Source organism: Cryptosporidium bovis (assembly GCF_009768925.1).
Source record: "Cryptosporidium bovis isolate 45015 chromosome Unknown contig_23, whole genome shotgun sequence".
Classification (NCBI taxonomy): Eukaryota; Apicomplexa; class Conoidasida; order Eucoccidiorida; family Cryptosporidiidae; genus Cryptosporidium; species Cryptosporidium bovis.
In genome coordinates, this window is record NW_027125020.1 from 218117 (window position 1) to 239154 (window position 21038).

Sequence of the window (21038 nt, forward strand, 5' to 3'; positions counted from 1 at the left end):
ATGTTTAAAAAACATTCAAGTATTTATTTCCAAATAATATGTTATATATATACGCGATTGCTATTATTACTGTTAATGTCGCAATGCTTGCTAATATAAATGTATACCTCATATTTTTCCACCAAAACTTATTTTTTACTTTAGTCGATTCATTCAAAAACGCACCTGTTTCAACTTCAAGTACTTCAACTTGATTGTCTAAGCTTTCTAATATGCCCTTTTTCCGATTTTAATTAAATAACTAACATCAAATATTGTATGTAAAGACTTACTTTATTTTGAATAATGATGTTGATGTTATCTTTTACTGCTGTTTTTATTTCCTCGACGTTGTTTTCCAGTCTAATAATTTTGTCAAATTGTTTATAATCGTCGAATCTTGTTATCATCTCTTTAACGCTCTGTTTGTAATCTTTAATTGAATTTAACAAGTTGGTTCTGAGCTCATTCATGTCGTTTATTTTTTCTATTCTAGAAGTTAACTGGTTTAACTCCTTTAAATATTCATATATTATTCTTTCAGGATACTCTTTGTGTGTACAACAAACTGAGTACGATATTTCACTATCTTCGAGTTGTGGCGTCCAGATATACAAGGTCCAATTGCATTCTTCAATTTCTATTTCCTTTTTTATCCTCGAATTTTTCCTTACACTTGCATTAACTAGTTCTGATTTAAATACATTATCTATCTTTAAATGCACGACATATATTTTAATTTTGAACGGGTAATTACAATTTAATGAACATATAAGTTAATTAGTCTGTCAAATTCTCTTTCATTAATAATATAATTTCTTACCTCGTCTTTTATAATGCTTGAAATTCTGTCGTACCAAGAGAATATTATTAGCCCATTATCAATCAAACCTACTCCAGTGAACACTAAATTCTTATTTTGTTTCGGGAAATCTCTGATTTTTAACATTTTAATAAAAATTTTAAATATTAGTAACTTTTATATTGTTATTTTAATTTGTGTATGCACTTTTTTTCTCGTCATGTTTACCGAATCAAATTCATTAAAAAAATAATCCACATTTTCATACATATTTTTGCATTTATACCCGTACCCTAAAAGGTGTAATGTTTGATTTTTTTATCACCTTTACAAAAACATTATTATTTTATTACAGATACATATACGCGAATTTTAGGATAAAGTATTATTCAGATATATATTAAATTAACGTTTATTTTATCTTATTTTTCTGGTTCTCCATGTTCAGATAATTACTTGTATCTGATACCACAACATGCAATTTTTAACTCAAAATTTTTAATTGTCAGACTATTTAAAATATAAACTCATTTGCGGTACTCGGGGTATATTTAAAGGGGAATAACATAAAATACATAGTAACCGTAAATATAATACACAGACAATACCAACCGAATCTCAATATAGACGAAAAACAAGGGAAACAAGATAAGATGGATGAAAACAATAATATAGTTGAGACTGCAGTAGAGTCGGGAGACGAAGACAACAGGACCAAGGAGGAAATAATTGAAAGTATACTTAAACTTCAGAACGAGCTATCTGGTATGTTTGTAGTCATTTTAAAATATTTAAATTAATACAGATTATTATTATGCGTTATTTTTCTTTGTTTTTCATAGATTTGAAAAAGGAACTAGATAGGTTAGAAAATGATAATAAAATGCTCAACGAAGAAAGAAATCGTCTAGAGGTTGAGTTGAATGAAATAAATGATAACAAGTGTTAATATTCTAGAGGTATAATAAATATTCCATTTTTTGATCCTCTAATAGTATCCCATCTTCCAAGTCTATGCTCTTGACCAATAGCAGTAACAATGAACTTGTCGGAAATGAACATGTCATTTACAAATCCCTTAATAGAAATCTCATCTACTAAAGTGAGTTGATTATTGAAAAATTTCCACGCTTTAATGTATTCGTCGGAGCCTCCAGTAAAAAATAAATCAGAAAAAGGAACGCTTTTTATACAGGTTATTCCACTATTATGCAAATTATTAACAGTTAGCAGTGGTTTTTTTTTAAGTTGAGACCATATATTTAAATTACCATTCTGTTGGCCAGTTATATAATTCATGTTATTTAGACAAGAAACAGAATCTATGGGAGATTCGATTGCTGATTTGTTACCACCAGAGTTATTTGAATAGAATATAAGATGAGAGTCAGAAGACAATTTCCAAAGTCTGCAAGTATTATCTTCACTGCCTGTGAATGGACGATCTTTAACCGCGATGTCACAACATGTAATTTTGTTTGTGTGACCATAGTAGGTATTCATATGTGTTCTGGTAGTTAAACTCCATATTTTGACGGTTTTATCATATGACACGGATATTATCTGTTCCATATCCGAATTAGGTTCACAAACAAGGCCTGTAATGGTGTCACTATGTCCATGTAATTTATCTACGCAATCTTTAACCCTTTGATCCCAAATCCTAATAACCCTGTCCTCACCGGCACTACATACTAGATTGGTTTCATTATGAAAACATATACTTTTAACTTGCTCAAAATGTCCTCCACAATTAAAATCTTTTCTTGAACCGGGAAATATCGTCTTTTTTCCCGTTTCTATATCCCATTTTATAATTGCACAATCTTTGCCTCCCGTATAAACAATATTGCTGTCGTTGCTGTCTACCGTTAAACATGTAGGACTTAGTTTGTGACCTTTATAAAAAGTAGATTTGCTTTTTAATATATTTATATTACCTGCTATTTTCTTTTCCAGTACTTTACCTTCCAGTGCTGTTAGCTTCTCTTTTTTTTGCTCATCGTCCAACAAATCTATTTTTTTTAAATATTTTCTCGCCAAAAATATTTTCCTCTCATCTATATTTTGGAAAAAGTCGTCGTTTTCCAACTCCGAACCTGTGCTTAAATCTTCACTACCATTGCCTCCAAAATGTTCATCCTCCTCATCGGAAGAGCAAATTTCGTCGTTTATATTTCTCGCGTCATATTTTCTTTTCATTATCTTAATTTTGTAAATTTATTTATATACATATAATTACGTACTCTTCCTTTCACCAATCTATTTATTAAAATATCAGTTATATATTACACCTACCGAGCAACCCAAGGTAAATTAAATGTAAAACAATATCCTACCTATTTTCACTCTATTCTTGATGAAAAAAATTAATGATTACTTTTTGTTACCTTTCTTTAAACTTTTCTCGTAAACTTGACATTTTCTCTTTGAAAGAGCGCCACATACGTTTGCAACGTATTGCCCGATACCTAATACCGTTGCATTTTGATACTAACCTTTCCTTCTCGCGCGGTAAAATTAATCACAAAATAATCTTAGTGGAGAATTAAAGCGAAAAATAAAAATATGAAGATAGAAATAGTGAATGTGGGCTTTTGGGTTTAAAACAGATACGAATGCACTTATTTAAGATGGATATTAGTGATTGTGACAGACCTCTTGTTTATTTTTTGTCTAGAATAAATTTCACAGTTTTTAATTTTACTGTGCAAATTTTTGTCAGACCTACCTGGAACTGTCCCACACTTTTGAATTTATTTGTGCAAAATAATGAGAAATGAAAACAGGATAAAAGAAAAGTACAATTTAAAGAGCGACAAAATAAAATAAGGCCTTTTTAAATAGTAAATTGTATATTTTTTTAATTAATGGTGTTGTATTTGAATGTCTTTGTGGTTTTTAGTTTGGTTAGAAAGTTTAAGCAAGAATAGAAGAGCCATTTAGACAGTGATGAATGTTTACAAAAATAAAGAAGAAACGCCAAGAGGATTAGAGCCTCTGCTCCATTCAAGAAAGAATTCTCGTTCAAATTTGATAGAAAAAGGTAAATTTTCCGGTGGTATAAATGAGAAAAATAGCAAAGATACGTCAGAAAGTGATAATGAGGATGATGTACCATTTATAATTTATTCTGAAAGGATAAAAATAGATTGGCCAATATTTATATTTGAAAAAGAGGATAAATTCGAAGAAATATGCAGTCAAAGCGAGAAAGATGCAGAAATATCGATAGATGTCATAAGATTTGAGGGTAAACACGATAAGCAAACCCAGTGCGAGACTAATTTGTCAAATATAATAAATATGTTAATTTTAAGGTTAAAGAGTGTGAGAATTAACTTACTTCCTGGATTTGCGAGAAAATACATTTACAATCGCGACTCAAACGCATTAGAGTTTAGGTTTAAGTTAGTGAGTAAGGAAGCAAGTGGCGTCAAAGACAAAGTAATCATTGATTTAGTAGTAAGAGACAGATTGGATGAGCTCTTAACAAATATTGAAAATGAAAAAATGGACAGAACAATAAGTACAAATTACTCACTTAAAAAGAACTATGGAAAGGATAAAACAAATTTAAGACAGTATAGTATAAATATATATAAAAATATTAACGAAAGAATACAGTTAGTTAAAGATACATTATTACGCGAAGCAAACAAAAATGAGGATAGCAAGATGTTTGAGGTGTATATAGAAAAAGAGGTAGATAGAAATAGAATTATGCTTTGTAAATCTGATATATATTTTAATAGTGAAAAAATTTACACTATTAATAAATGTGGAGGAGTGAAGGTTTTTGGAGAGATAAATGACGTAATTAATAGTAAAAATCCTAATTACATAAGTACATTGGGATATGTACAATTATATATTCGAAAGTAACTTGTTAATTTTTTAAGTTGTGTTGAAGAATGCTTCTTTTAATGATATTTGAAACATTTTTAGAATTCGAAAAAGTGTTCACTTTAAGTTGGATATTTTTTCTCATTTTTGTTCTATACATATCTATATTTTGTTTTTTAATCAAAACGCTTCCAATGTAGTTAAATTTAAATAAATGACCAAAATTTGTATTTAAGACATCATAAAGTTGTCCTGAAATAGTAATATTTCCAGGAGAACCACATGATTCCATTTTATTTCCTATGATAATATCGTGGCCCCATACCTCATATCTAATTCTAGAGCTTCCCACAATTCCACCTATGCATTCACCATAGTGCAAACCAATTCTCATATTTAGATTCGGAATGCTTAATCTTTCCCTAATGATGGATATCTTATCTAACATATCATGGGCCATTGCAACGCTTCTTCTAGCACCTTCCTCTGGAGAATAACCTTGCATATTACACATTTTGAATTTTTTAATTAATTCAATATTTCTTTGATTTGTTATACTACAACTTGAATTAACATTCGAAAGACTAACTGAATTGTCTTGAGATGAATGAGAATCCGTACATTTTTCAAAATAGTCTCTGCTGCAATTTTTTTCTCCGTTGTTACTAACATTAAGTTCATTAAAACAGTTTGTAGCTAAATTGTTACCATTTATACCTTCTAAACCAGTTGTTGATGTATTGCTGTTCAAATAAACTGAAGAGTTTTTAATTTTTTCCATTATTTCTTCATTTATATCAACCTCTGGTTCGCTCATTGCAATGTAAGCATCTCCTATTGTAAATAACTTAAACAATCCAAATTTAGATAAAGATTCATCAAATTGAGCATAAAGAGTACTTAACATACAAACAACATTTTCAGCTTCTACAGACATTGCCCATTGAGTAAAACCACATATATCAGAAAATATAAACGTAACATTTTTATGTATATATGCTGACTTTAACTTGTCTTCTTGAAAGTCAATTAATACTTTTTTTGGAAGCATAGTTATTAATAATTCTTGAGCCTTTTTTTCATAATTACCGGCTATTAAGGAACTATAATATATAGTTCTTCCAGTTCTTTCTCTCAAATAAGCTGCTATTATATTTATAAGCAATGATATTACATACACTGTCATGCCTTCAATATTGATATTTATTCTCGTTAATACAATTGTGGCCAGTATAAACAATATTAATAAATCAAATAGTATTATATATCTAAATAATAATCCTGCATTATGATGCACTGTCACAAGTAATAGTAATTCAATTATCTCTTCATCACACCAAAGGGATATTGAATTTTTAACCATTGTAAACTGCCAAAGTATAGTGAGCATTAATATAGAAGCTCCTCCTGCCAATACTGCATTTAAAAATAATATTGGACCACCTATGTGTCTCTGATTCTCATAATTCATTTGTTTCTGACTATCATTGCTTCTGTTATTCTTGTTTTCAACAATTATACTACTATTGCTCATTATTGCAGAAGGTTCGTCATAAAAATCCTTGTTATCGCTCGCAGAGTAATTTGTATTCCTAAATTGATGACTCGTATAGTTGCTAAATAATACCAACCATGAAAGCAATATTGATGAAATGTATACTATTCTAACGGTCCAAAGTATACGAAAATTAGATCCGTCATCATTTTTTGATGATTCACATGGCAATACAGAATATATAAGCGTTTGCAATACCAATGTAACGACAACTATAACTAAACTTTCTTCAATTGTTTTCAAGGTTGTATAATTCGAATAATAATATAATAAATACTTTTGCTCTATGTTATTGTTTCTAAAACATAACGTCATATCCATTAAATTGGCTATTTTTATTTTAGTTATCACTTGATCATTTTCCTTATCACTTTTTTTAACACTTGATTTCTTGGATTTTTCAGTATTACTATTGCTTTCAAGGTCATTCTTTAAAATTGATGGTAGTAAAGATAACTTAAAAGTCGTGTAATTACTGTTATATTCGTTTAAAACGTCAAAATCAGGATACAATTTAATAACATAGTCACCAACTTGAACAGAATTAACGCCTTTTCCTCTTATTTTTTCTTTACTTATTAATGTGAAATTAGGATATGCAGACCCTATAACACTTTCTAATATATATGTATCCATTATACCCTTACCCTTTACAAATGAACGCCTTTCTCGCCATTTGAATACTGTTACATCTTTTATTATGTTATATGTAGAGGATGAAACTTGTATTTTAGTCGGATCACATAATGATTTCATTCTACTTGCAGTATTTACTGTGTCGCCAAATAATGCATATTGTGGCTTGTTTTTCCCAACCACACCTGATATGACTTTCCCAGAATGTATCCCTATTTTTAATTTAAGCTGTTTTAAACGTAACTCGCTCTCTTTTAAAATTATATCTCCATTGAAACTGCCTTTATTATTTATATTAACATTAGTGTTATTATCATTTTCATTATTATTTGTCGGTATCTCGAAAAATATTGTTGATGATATTTTATGCATCCTCAATCCAAATCGCAACAGGTTAATCAAGTCTGTAAGTGATTTTTTATTTATTTTATCTTCATTATCGGAGCTATTATTTGGATGTCTTTCATTTTGCTTGCCCTTTATTTTGTTTTTGTCAAGATACCCATCTTCATCTTCACTGTTGTACGGATCTAAACAAGAAGCGATTAGATAAGTTTCAAAAACTGTTTCTATCTTTGTACAGTTGTATTTGTCTATTAGACAATCTAATATAAGAAAGAATTTGTCCAATAGAGATACAAGCTTTGTTGGTTGCAATACTTCAACAATGCTTTGAAAATCGTATATATCACAAAATAATACTGATACAATGCCTCTATCTTCAACACCATTTTTATAGTAATTTACTGATTTTGTTATATTATTAACAGACATTATTTTGTAATTGTTATTGATACTGCAGCCATTATCTAATAATTGCTCTTTTTTATTCATTAAAGAATCTGTTAATAAACTCGAATTTCTTTCATAATGTTTATTATTATATATACTGTTGTTGGTGTGTTGATATTTAATTAATCTTTCAACTATAAACGATGGAAGCATTGTATCCAATATTTGTCTTTGTCTCTCTCTTAAATCATTGGTATATGTTTTAAGTAAAAACTGAGCCCTGTAAAGCAGCTCTGAACGATAACCTAAAAAACCACAAAAGGCATTTATACCTATTAATATTGGCAAAAATCTTATTAAATATGTGCTTTTTATTTCCCATATAAATTGACCAATTATTACGCATATAAAACCTATTATTGTTAAGTATAAACCTTTAATAAAACCAAGTCTAAATATAATAAATGATAATATTGGAAATATAACTACTAATGTGAAGCCATGTGTTATTGATATTATTGATGTAACTGATATTAATGTTAGCAACGGAAATTGTGAACGAACATTTAAACTATATTTACCACTTACATATGTTAAACAGAAATTTATAAATAAAAATATGCAAAACAATACACGCATTATTCTAACCCAAATATAATTGGTATCTGATAAGTTTATTTCAAATGGTCCAAACTTTAAAAGAATAAGTGCTAATACAAATAAAACAACTCTAATTGCATATCTTTGCTGATATGTTTCAATCTGCCTTTCTCTTTGATATTCCAATTCTAATTGTTTTACTTTAAATGTTAGTTTATATGGATTTAACAATAGTTTAACATCATCCGAGAACTTGTTTATCCTACCATAATTTGAAGAATTATTTATTATATTTATATTCAAATCTAGCGTTGAATCTTGTCTTTTTTTACTTATTGTACTTGACTTTATATTCTTATTTAAAGACGTTATTGACGTTAATGTATTTACTACATTTGCTACATTATTGCTATGATTATGTATTATTGATGGTTGATTTAAAAATGTATTATTACAGGTATTTATACTATTATTATTCGTATTGTAATTATTGCTATGTTGAAACGTTATATTTCCTATTCTGTTATTATCATTTAGTATATTAGTGTACTCTTTCATTAAGTATATATAGTTGGACTTTTCTTCCCTTGAGTATTTAGTTAGTGATTGAACAAATTGTAGTGATTTTATTCCTTTTATGCGTAATTTTTTCATTGGAACTAAACCTGATATGTAAATCTGTTTCGGATTCCATATTGTAATTGCATGTATGTAAACGCACAATCTCAAATTTTCAATATCACCTTCACATTTATCTACAAATATTCTATTATCACCAAAATAATTTATTTTAAGTGGTTTTGTGAATTTACTTTTCTTTAAATGTAGTGAATCAGAGTAAGGTATGTAATTTCCGGTATTCGATGACGAAATTATTAAATTACACCCACCGTTATTATTGTTCTCTATAATACTACTTGCATTTACTTCACATAAACCTGCATTTAGACTATTCATTTCATTGTTTGAAACACCATCTTCTACCACGATTTTTTCATCAATTGGTGTAATCAGATTCTTTCTTACTCCAATAATACAATCCTTTATAAAATTTTTATCATGATTGCCATTTAAATCAGAACAGTATGTATCTTGCTCAATTTTATTATGCAGTGTTGAAAAATTGATTATTTGTGGCTGAGTAATGTTAATTTGTGGTTGAAAAACCATATTTGAATTATAATTAGCACCACTTGATTGTATATTTTGTTTCTTAAAGCTTTCTTTTCTTTTTTTTATTTGATTAAATAAGTAATTTTGATATCTTGTTGATAGTGAATCAATTAATGTTGGAATTTTGATATTTTGAATAATTAAATAATTCAAATACCTACTACTATTGTCATCAATATCAATGTTAATATGATTTTTGATAATAATCCATTCCGAACGAATGAATGTTTTAATGTATACAGCCATTTCTTTAAATAATTCTTTATACTCAAAATTTCTAAGTGATAAATACATTCTGTTTCTTACTTTTTTTTTACAATAATCATTGTATTGTTTTATGTGTATTAACCACCAATCTCTAACACTAGTTGCTGGATTTGGATAAAAATGATATAGTATTATTTTCCATATAATATTAAATATTACTAAATATGATATAAACAAGGGTACCGTTAATAAAAATGTATATGATTTATTTTCAGAAAAACCATATATATAACATAGGTAACTATATGAACATTCTTTTAAATTTAAAATAAATAATGCAATTATTGTTAATAGTATTATTAAAAGTATTGTAATAAAATACAAGTATGAAAAAGATTTTGATTTTATCACAAAAGAGAAAAGAGATCCAATCATACAATATAATGTTTGCGAACCAGACAGATCCAATAAATCTGAAGATATACCATTGCTAAAGGGAGATGCATTTTTTACTATTAAAATGCCAAAATAAAACGACATTATTGATAAAAATATTGATTCAGTTAGATAATATACGTATGTTAACCAGTTTGTGAAGTATCCATTTTTTGAAAGAATATACAAAAAAGGCAAGTCTATAAATTTAGGTGGCAAGTCTATTCCAGTAAACCCGTAAGATATTGGTGGTATAACCGTTACAAATACTGCGAAAAATGTTAGTAAATCTATTGAATACACTAATGTACCCGACCATTGACAGTAAAATTGGAATATTAAATGAGGTAATGTTAAATAAAATATTTTAAATAGGTTATTATACAACGCCATACCAGTTCTGTAGGATGTTATTCTTCCTATTCTTGTTAATATTGGTATTATTTGGTGGAATTTACTTATTGTTATATCTGTTGTAGGTGTCAGTATAGTATTACTTATATGTTGTTTTATTCTTTCGCCAGTGAAACTAATTTTATGTAAACCTTTTTTCACTCCACATTTATTATTTTTATTATATTTTACATCGTCACTATTATGACTATTGTGGTTACTGTTTTTATCTACTAATGATTTGATACTGTGTTTCCTTTTGTTTGGAAGGACATAGTAAAGTTCATTTTTATTATTCAAGCCTTTAATTATAGAAGAATCTCTATTTATGTTTATATTTCTGTTATTTATAGAAATTGAATCCCTTTTTCTACCACTTTCATTAAAAGTGTTATTAATATGATTGTTACCGTTGTTACTATAGCTATTGATATTTTTATCGTGACTAAATGTATTTTTGCAGTAGGAATAATTTTTACTATTTGTTAAATCAATGTTTGAAACAGAAATTGAAATGTCACAACTAGATAAGGTGGATATATTTCCAGTATTTCCTGAAATTCCCAATATAACAGGTTTAGGTACCACATTATTCCTTAAATAATCTGTAATTGTTCCTATATCATTTGACATTGAATCACTTATTACGACATATGGACATATTGTAGCAATTGAAAAAAAATAATTTGTTAGGTCTCTTGATTGAAATATTCTACTTAGTTGTAATGCTGAAAATACAATCCCTGGTAGTGAATTTACAATTCCATGACCTGGTAAATTACCACACCAAGTTAACCACTCGTTTATAATTACATTACCAGCCATTTCGCACGAGTCACTTGCAACATTATTATATAATTGTGATAATTGAACTTCGCCATTTAATGTAGATATTGTAATTAGATTATTTAAAAATTCAACATCGGAATATTTCTTATTCAAAGTTAATGTACTTTTTTTAGTTGGGTTATCGGAGTGATTATGATTTTCATCATTTTCAAAACTCGATTCTTTATCAAAATCAACGTCTTCTAATATCAAATAATTGTTTTTAACTATTATTTTAAGTTCATTATAAACCTTTACTAAGAATGTTGTCGCTTTTCTTTTGTTCGATAATGGCAATCTATCCATTCTAATTAAAGGTATTTTGTCGTAGTTTGGAAATATCTTATGTAATAGTCTTATTGAATTCGTTGAAGATATTTTAAATAAAAACCAAGGTTTTATTGAATATTCAGTTAGTAGTTTAATAGTTTTAGGAACCTTATCTTGTATTCTATATTCTATTCCAATATAACCCAAATAACTTAAATTATTTCTTATATTCAAATAACAGTCCTCTGTTGACGTATTCAATAGAAATTTAAAATGATCACTCTTTTCAACCAAGTTTCTTCTTAGTGCTATTCTATCCTGTTCAGTTTTTGATAGTACTTTTTTTGCGTATATGTATACCTTGTAGCCTTGATAATCTAACTTTCTTGTTATATATAATAAATCATCGTAACTTTTAACGCTACTGTTATGGCCTGAATGCAAACTGCTACTTGTGCGATGACAGTTTATATTATTACCATTCTCTATATTTGATTTTATTGATTGTGGATTTATAAAAGGCAATATATTCCTAGCTATTCCTCTAGTATATAGCACTGGTTCTCTAATTTGAGGAAATTTAACTATCATTGAAATCTCATCATTACTTGTATCCTCATATTTATATATTAGTGATGCAAATATCGTTCTTCCCAAGCTTTCAACTATTATATGTTGAGAATTAACTAATACCAATCTCATTCCAAATGATGCTGCTGTATTTACTATTGTTAAATCATTCTCATCTATTCCAGAATATTGAACATATGACTTTGGATGATTCTCATAATGCCTATCTATTTTTTCTATTTTATCAGATTTAAATGAATATTTTAATCTTTTTGATATATTTTTGAATTCATTTTTTTTATAATTACTTGAAAAAATGCTCTTTCTCTCTGTTTTTGGATTAGTTTTATTGTTATTCATTTGAATTTTACCTGAACTATCATTTATATTCTCGTTATTATGTTCCAACTCATCATTTCTCATACTACTTCCATATTTGATAAAGTATTTAGTCAACATAATCTCCCTTGACAACATTGTTAAGTTGCCTTTTCTTCTTTGATTATGTAACTTTTCATATTCTTTATTATATCTATACAATATCAAATTATTGTCTGTATTTGATTTATCTTTAGATAACTCGAAGTTCACTTGAGAGTGCATTGTTGGAGTTGATTTAGGATTTTTAACTATTTTTAATTTACCACAAAATCTATTTATCTTTTTTATTGGTGATTGTTTTATATTATTAACTTTATTTTTAAATATATTCTTGCTCTTCGAATATAATTTTCTGCCACTTCTGTTGTTAGATAAATCATTAAATGATACCAATGAATTCTTTAATGAGCACCTTGAAAGTTGATTTATAGTACCATTTTCATTTTCTGATCCAAAATTATTCCTATAATTAAGTTTATAATTGCTATCCCTACTTATAATTCTTATCATATTATTTTTATTATGAAGTTTCTTACTTTCCCCATTAATTTCACAATTTCTTTCGCATTTATTGTGGTTGTTTTTGTATAATTTACGTTCATCCATGCTTTTATACTTCGTTTCCACTATTCTCAAATGTGGTACTGATGAATTACAAATTGTCATTGCATATAACATATCAGTCAAAATAGTATTATTGCTATTTGAATCTTTAGGATAATTGTAGTTATCACCAAATCCATTTTCAGTATTTAATCCACTTGAAAATGAATATTCAGTGTTATTATCGACATCTGATTTTTTATTTTCATTAATGTTATCATTATAAAAGGAACTTTTAAGTGTATAGTTTATAGTTTCAATTAGTAGATTCTTGACTATTGCAGAGTATTCGTCAAACAACTCATACTTTTGATTTGTTTTCCATCCATAAAAAGAACTTGTTAATTTAGTAATATTTTTAAACAATAAATATAGCATTTCCTCGTTCTCTTCTTTGCTTGTTAATCTGCCTTTTAAATCGAATATGTTATGATCTTTTTTATCCTCATAATCGTGAGAATTAGTATCGCTATAATTTTCGTTTAATTTAGATTTACTTACTCTAACCCTTTTATTTGAAAGTATTATATGGTTAAGTAATCTTGTTAGTCTTATTGGAAATAAATGTATAGGTAATGCAGGATGATATGAATTACTATTTAATCCGTGTAAATTTATTTTATTAACATTCTTATTTGAGTTGCTACGATTCATTTTTACTCTAACTGATGGTAGAGGTGGCCACACATCACGATATTCATTTGGATTATTGTCAGAAGGCTCATCCAAATATGCGTTTTTAAACCCTTTAATTTGAAACATTCGTTTTTTGTAGTATTTTCTCATTTTGATTTTATCATGATCATTCATTGAATTTTCGCTTTTATTATTTGATATCAATAAATTATCATTGTAATTTTTTTGTTTAAAAATACTTAGCCTGGAAATTGCACTTATAACACTATGATAATTGAACAATTCTAGTTTTTTTGGATGTATTATTTCACCAGTGAACATTGAAGATTTGTTAGTTGGTCTCACCACCCTCATACAACCGTTTATAAACCTATATAGCTCGTTTCTGTGACATGAAACAGAATGGCGTCTCCATATAAGACCAGAAATAATTGAAAATTTTGGTGAAGCATTTACTTCCAAACCACTTTTGAAAACATAATCTTGCCCATTGTTCAAACTTATAAATTTAAGCCTCATAGGTTCTGCTTCCATTATAGAATCCTGAGATATTAATGAAAAATCAACCTCGCCAAGTGAATCTAAAGATTCATATTTATGAAAATGACATTCTAAGTTATTTTTATCACCATTATTCGCATCGTATTGATTTTTATTATTTAAAATAATGTTCGAATTATTTATTTTACTTAAGTACTTAGAAGCTAATAAAAATGAATTGTTCCTTGACTCATTTTTTGTTAAGTTTAAATAATAGTCATTATCATTCAAAATTGGTTTATTAAATGATAGTTTAATAAATTCAAAAATACGGATTAAATCTGTAACAGCTGCTACTGTAATGGGAACACACATATTAAATATTAATATGAACTCAACCATTATATGCCAATTTGCCTTGTAAATATGGTAGTAATTACTATTTTTCCCAGTCAAATAATTTGAATAATTCACGAATATAGATCCACCATTTAGAAACATATGTATAAATAAAAATATAATAAATATTATAAAAATAAATGTTAAAACAAATGACAATACGTTTTCAAACTCTATTCTTGGATTATATCTTGATTTAGTTTCAAAAGAATGTTTACAAGCAATTTTTGTATCATTCCCAGCGTACACAACTATCGCCAGAACCCAATTTGCAAATGTTAATTTTGAAAACATCTGTACAAAATTATCTTTAGTTAATGAAATTGCTCTTGGCTTACCCTCCCATTTTAAAGAACCTTCAAAGCGGTATATATCATCAGAAGGAACATCACATGTTATTTTTCCTGGAGTCAGTATCATATCTTTAATTGCTCTTTCAAAATCGGTTTGATTGCATGCCGGTTCACATGCTCTTTTTAATCTAGATCCATCTACCATTTCTAATGATATATATGCCATTTTACCACTTGAGTGAAGTATTACAACGTCAGCTGGAAATCTCTCACCATCTAAAACGCATATTAAATCACCGACTTTTACGTCTTTCCATTTAGTTAGTACAAATTCCATCTTATTTGATTCAAACACAAAACAAAGCTTATTGTTTATTTTATTATCAGCTATTCTTGTTTTTGTATAAATATATAAATCAACTATAAAAGGAGGAAGTATGGAAAAAAATAGAGGACCTAAAAACAACCATCTATATTTGGTTTCCATATTTACAAAAAATGATACAAATAGTGATATTAATCCCATCATTATTGGTATTCTCTTGCATCTTTTCCAGAATGTTACTGCAATGAATTGCAGATAATTATATTTTGAGCTGGAATACTTATTTTTTGGATAGTTGTTCTCATTTTTGTGTTTTCCTGATATGTTTAATACAATCTTTCTTGATATCCATACTGGCTTCTTCTTAATTGTTTTTATATTAACATCCTCATATACTATATTTGTTTCCGTTTTTGAATTCACCATTTAATTCAGTATTGTATATTCTGGTTTTCTTATTTAATAACTATCAATGCATATGACTTGTTGCAACAAAATCCTATTATTACATTTGAATTAATCTCTATAATCCATTAAATGTAAATAAATGCAAATTGGGATCTAATACGGTTCCAATATATGTGATACTATCTCACAAAACATAAATAACAAAATCTAAATAACAAAAATATTTTTATTCAAATAAACAAAAAATAATTAAAACATGTATTTTTTATTTATTAAAAAAACCAAAACCATTTTAACTTATTCTAATAATAATAATAATTATTATTGCCACGTAATTTATATAATACCGGTATATAGATTTTTAAAAATAATCTATGGGGAAAACTATTATACTGCTTAGGCTTGTATATATGAAAAAAAATTTCGTACATGTATAATGTTTATTTTTTTAATCAATTTAACAGATTGAAACTAGGTAGTTATAATTTAAATACAATATTTATAATGATAATGAGAAAGTAATAAATACACAACTTAGTCTATAGTACTGAAGACAAATCTATTCCTCTTTTCCTCTTTATAAAATTTATAAGTGATCTTTTTATTTTCAATGTGATCTGATCATTGTAACGATTACTTTTGATGTAGTTTTGCAGTTGTCTAGCTAGTTCGTAAATAGCAATATTTATATCATTGCTATTTACAGCATTACTCTTGTGATCAATATTATCATTACATAAATTCAGTATAGTATGAGCTAAATTAAGTACATTTTGATTATATTCTATTAAGAAATCAGAACCAGTTAATATTGGTTTAACAAAATTGTTTTTGTTAAAATTTGAGTTAGAATTCAAATATTTATGATTGGATCTCATTAATCCAATCCATTTGTAACTATTAGGCAGTAATCTTTCCCTAGTTGCTCTTATTATATCGTACTCAATAGAAGAATTTACATCTAACTTTTCCCACTGTTTAGAACAGTCGGAGTCGGTTCTACCTATTATGTAATTTTTAATTAAGCTCCAGTTTCCTGGTCCACATTTTTTTACTGCAGAAATAAGTAAATTGTTCTCCTCTTCAGACCATTTCCCTTTTTTTATATTTGGTTTCAACATGTTTACGTATCTCTCTCTGCATTTAGAGTCGCTTCTTCCAGTGATGTGTTTTGATATTTTTGCCCATGAATTTCCTCCATAAACGAAATAAGCAAATTGAAGTCTGACATCCTCATAAAGTGACCAAGAACCATGTTTCAAATTTTTTTTTAAACTTCTCACGTACCTAGTTCTGCACTGTTGATTTGTTCTTCCTGGTAGTAAACTAGCAATATAATTCCATCTACTAGTACTCCTTTTGTTCATTTCCAAAACATTAATTCCACCAAGCGATTCAACTATGGATAATAATTTACTATCTTCATCGCTACTCCATGTACTCTTAATTAAATTCTTATTTAAACACCTTTGATATCTATATATACATTGATATGGAGTTCTACCTGTATTTAGAATTTGTGATATTTTTATCCAATTGTAACCTTTATATTCAGATACAAGTGATAAAAGACGTAAATCCTCACTTTTAGTCCATTCATTTCTATTTGTATTGGGATCTATATAGTGATACCACGTTATTTGACAGTCTCTTCCAGTTCTTTCACATCTGTTTCCCAAGTCTAAAGATATCATATTCCAAAACTCCACCCAATACTCTTCTATGTTAAATTCAGGATTCCTACTACAAAGGTCTTTTAATAGTGCATTTAGTTCTAAAAACTTACATGATATATTGTCATCATCGATATTGTTATTGTTATTAATATTATTGTTTACATTTATTCCTAGTTTTACTTTTATCTCCAATATCGATTTTAACACATGTATTTTAACCAAATTTTTTAATTTATTTATTTCAGATGGAAGCCAAATATTGTTATTCCATTCATATTTTTTTCTATAATTTGGTAAATTTCTTCTTAAATTATTTTTCATTATAGTATCATCATTACTTAATGGATAGTTGCCATCAGTATCAATTAGTCTTGTCATTGAGTTTAACCTGTGAACATTGTTTAATTTGTGCTTTTGTTTTGCTATTGTTCTGATTGTAGTCTCGTAGTTTTCAACTAAATCCTTTTGCCATTTATTTACATCATACTCAATAAGTTTCTCCCTCAAAAAAGAATTTCTCCTATCTATTTCTTGAATAGCATCCAAAACCTCGAATAGTATCTTCTCCATATTCATAATCTATTAATTTACATTATGCTGCTTATCTGTTGTTACTTCGTACATTAGTTTGCTTTAATATTTGATACAGCTCTCCTAAAATTAATCTTGTGAAATCATGCAATTTCACTTTTTACAGAAGAAAGAAATAAATACAAAGATTGTAACTTGTTCCTTTTTCTTTAATTTAACCCAATATAAATGCACCGTCTAATAATTCTTTTTCGACTTTGACGACTAAATCTATGTTGGCGCCAACATCTTTTTTCATAAAACTATTATTATGATAATAGTGAATTATTCATTTGAGTCTTCAATAACAACATTCTCAAACTCTTGTACAATCTCGGATGGAGTCATTGCCATATAGTTCATTAGTTTATTTGTTAGCAGCTTGCAGGGAACATTCTCCTGAAAGCTTTCACATTTTGTTTTTTGAACTAATGATCTTATAAAAGCTGCATTTTCTTCGTTAATTACGAAATCTTTTGCAATTTTCTCCATTTCTAATCCAATATCGTCTTCATTCTTTGGAGTTGAATCTGTTTCCTCATTGTAAAAATTTTTAATTCTTTTATATAATAATAAATTAATAAACATATTACAATACATATTTGCTCTTTTATTATTATCTATGCACATTGCTTTTTCGTAGTTAAGGACTTTTATTTCTTGAGTTGTACTTTTTTTTTTAGAATTAACTCTAATTTCGATTATCCTGTTTTTGTTTCGTTCGATTAGTGTTGAGCACTTTATTATTTTTTCTTGTAACTCTATTGCTGTTAAGAAATATGAATATTCCCCAATTTCTCTCAACTTAAAGTCTAAACTATCATCGTCATTATCAACTTCTGCCTCCTCTTCAGTATTGGCTATACTATCTTCACTACTAGTTCCAACAGTATTATCTATTGCTGTATTTTCAACATGTTTTATTGACTTGATTTTTTTAATAAACAATATTGTGACTAAAAACATGATATTTATAATTAAATATAATTTCATTGAATTTAATGTATTTATCACTTGTCTATTATTGAAACATATACTTCTATGTTTATTTTAATTCAAAAACTAACAATTAAAAAAAACATAAATTATACATTATTACACTATAATTTTATTGATACAGTTTCAATTAACATAAATATTATAAAGACAAAATAAATTAAAAATATTAACTAAAATACTAATATTTCTTCCTTTGTTTCACCTAAATACCTTTAAACGTTCTTATTTCTCAATTCTGCAAATTTATGTGGTAATTCACAAAAAAAGTTAAATCAATACAACCTAAAATAAAAAAAAAGCATTACAAGATATTGAAAACACAAATAAATATAAATTAAAAAGACATAAATTAATTGATGCTCATATTTTGTTCCTTTAACGACACTGTCCCATACACAATATACATTAAGTGCATGCAATATACATTTATTGGCATAATGGCGCCATTAATCGTCAGACAAAAACAAAGATTTTACGTATAAAACTAATTAAAACGGTATTGATTAATGAAATGGATGACAGGTATTTTTATGGGAATATGTTGTCTAAAAATAATGAAACATTTGTTCACACATATTCCACATAAATGCAAATATATTAATTGTTGTCGAAATCAGAATAAATGTTTGACAAAATATCATACCATATTTATCCCACTTTGAAACACATACCATTAAATTTAATATATTTTGATATAGCTGTTTAAGGAAAAGATAAGTTATACATAAGAAATATGCAAAAAATAATGAATAATACTTGCAGTAATTATTCATCATCTAGACTCTTCTTTTAAGTTTAGTCTTTTTTTTTTTTGACGCATATTTTCCACCAACAATAGCTTTTTTTCTGCCGGTGATAACTCTTTTTTTGGATTTTCTTCGTCTAGTCCTAGTTTTATGTCTACGGGACTCTTGTTTTCTACCTTGAGTAATTTCATTGCTATTTAGAATTAACTCCAAACTACTTTTCACTGCGGAATATTCCTGTTCATATTTTGATTGAATTTTAAAAAGAAATGAACAGAGTTTAGATAATATGAAATTACTAAATTCACAACGAAACTTAGTGATATAGAAATTTATCAGAGATAATTCAGATTCTAAATATACAAGAGTCCTTCGTCTTATCTCAAATTCATTAGCTATCTTCTCTAAGTTTAATAATAAAAGTGAAAAGTGTTGTTCTTTTTTATTAAAAATGAACTTAAGTAATAAATAACCAAAATTATAATACTTTTCCAATATATCATTGTAGTTTCCTAAAGTTGACGAATAATATGCAACAGTGCTAGCTCTTTTTTTTTCATATTTGGGTTTATTCAATGTTTCAATACAACTTAGATAGTCTGACTCCAAACTAGAAATTGTCTCAAGAATATCTTGGGAATCTGATAATAATCTATCTATTGAGTCAAGTAAAGACCTTGTACGAATTTTTTCGAGACCAGCTAAGTCATCATTTTCTAAAAGTTTAATTATTTCTTCAAATGAAACAGATGAACAATAAATATCATATTCCTCAGATTCTGATGAATATCCATCCAATTCTTGTGGTGAGGATACACAAGAATAGTAAGTAGAAGACGAATCACTAGAAAGTGAAGATTGAGATGAAAATGTTGTTGAAGAAAATGAATCATCAAAATTGTAATCATTCTTAATACTATAATGATCGCTACCGAGGTAACGTGTGCCTGATACTGAACCAGACGAAAAGCACAATTCAGATAGTGTACGTGAATCAAATTCAGAAGCTGAATCAATGTTAGATTGAGATGATTTACTGTCGGAGCTATCATAACAACCATCTGTGTCATGCCCATTAAAACAGAGTTCACTACCATCACTGTCGGTATCGTAACCATCCAAACCAAGAATTCCATGGTGATGGTGATCAGTTTCATCACAATTGTCTTCTTCGTCACCTAAATACCCAGTATCTAATTCGACACTTGAATCAGAAGATTTTATTTTAATTAAAGATAAATTTAATGGTTTATTAACATTATCGGCAAATATTATTTTAACGTTACAATTAATAAACCTATTTGAAAATAGTAAATATAAAAAAAAGAATATTGAGGTAGATATATTAAAGAACATTTATTTTCAAGTTGGTTTAACTAATTAGTTAATAATTAATTGTTAAACTAAAATTTCAAATACCCATAAATAATGACTAATCGTGTAATGGAAATGACTAATCATAAATGAAATATAATAATGAAGATGGTTTTTATTCT

General features: G+C 27.4%; 7 protein-coding genes across 7 annotated transcripts; 1 reads left to right on the forward strand and 6 right to left on the reverse strand.

The window, feature by feature from the left end:
- Positions 1 to 4: 4 nt before the first annotated feature.
- On the reverse strand, positions 5 to 928 carry FG379_001637 (synaptobrevin family; the record flags this gene model as incomplete). The annotated part of the gene is made up of 3 exons (XM_067327240.1): positions 5 to 217; positions 273 to 692; positions 803 to 928. The coding sequence occupies 3 exons, from the start codon at positions 926 to 928 to the stop codon at positions 5 to 7; spliced, it is 759 nt and encodes a 252-aa protein (XP_067184158.1).
- A 798-nt stretch (positions 929 to 1726) lies between these two features.
- FG379_001638 (U35K-family snoRNP-associated protein) lies at positions 1727 to 2983 on the reverse strand (the record flags this gene model as incomplete). The annotated part of the gene is made up of 1 exon (XM_067327241.1): positions 1727 to 2983. The coding sequence occupies one exon, from the start codon at positions 2981 to 2983 to the stop codon at positions 1727 to 1729; it is 1257 nt and encodes a 418-aa protein (XP_067184159.1).
- A 750-nt stretch (positions 2984 to 3733) lies between these two features.
- On the forward strand, positions 3734 to 4486 carry FG379_001639 (uncharacterized protein; the record flags this gene model as incomplete). The annotated part of the gene is made up of 1 exon (XM_067327242.1): positions 3734 to 4486. A coding segment is annotated over one exon (753 nt), but the record flags the coding sequence as incomplete, so codon positions are not given.
- Positions 4487 to 4670: 184 nt separating this feature from the next.
- On the reverse strand, positions 4671 to 15569 carry FG379_001640 (uncharacterized protein; the record flags this gene model as incomplete). The annotated part of the gene is made up of 1 exon (XM_067327243.1): positions 4671 to 15569. The coding sequence occupies one exon, from the start codon at positions 15567 to 15569 to the stop codon at positions 4671 to 4673; it is 10899 nt and encodes a 3632-aa protein (XP_067184161.1).
- Positions 15570 to 16090: 521 nt separating this feature from the next.
- FG379_001641 (SNAPc like transcription factor) lies at positions 16091 to 17803 on the reverse strand (the record flags this gene model as incomplete). The annotated part of the gene is made up of 1 exon (XM_067327244.1): positions 16091 to 17803. The coding sequence occupies one exon, from the start codon at positions 17801 to 17803 to the stop codon at positions 16091 to 16093; it is 1713 nt and encodes a 570-aa protein (XP_067184162.1).
- A 279-nt stretch (positions 17804 to 18082) lies between these two features.
- FG379_001642 (uncharacterized protein) lies at positions 18083 to 18763 on the reverse strand (the record flags this gene model as incomplete). Its single annotated transcript, XM_067327245.1, has 1 exon — positions 18083 to 18763. The coding sequence occupies one exon, from the start codon at positions 18761 to 18763 to the stop codon at positions 18083 to 18085; it is 681 nt and encodes a 226-aa protein (XP_067184163.1).
- Positions 18764 to 19572: 809 nt separating this feature from the next.
- FG379_001518 (uncharacterized protein) lies at positions 19573 to 20898 on the reverse strand (the record flags this gene model as incomplete). The annotated part of the gene is made up of 1 exon (XM_067327121.1): positions 19573 to 20898. The coding sequence occupies one exon, from the start codon at positions 20896 to 20898 to the stop codon at positions 19573 to 19575; it is 1326 nt and encodes a 441-aa protein (XP_067184039.1).
- Positions 20899 to 21038: the final 140 nt, after the last annotated feature.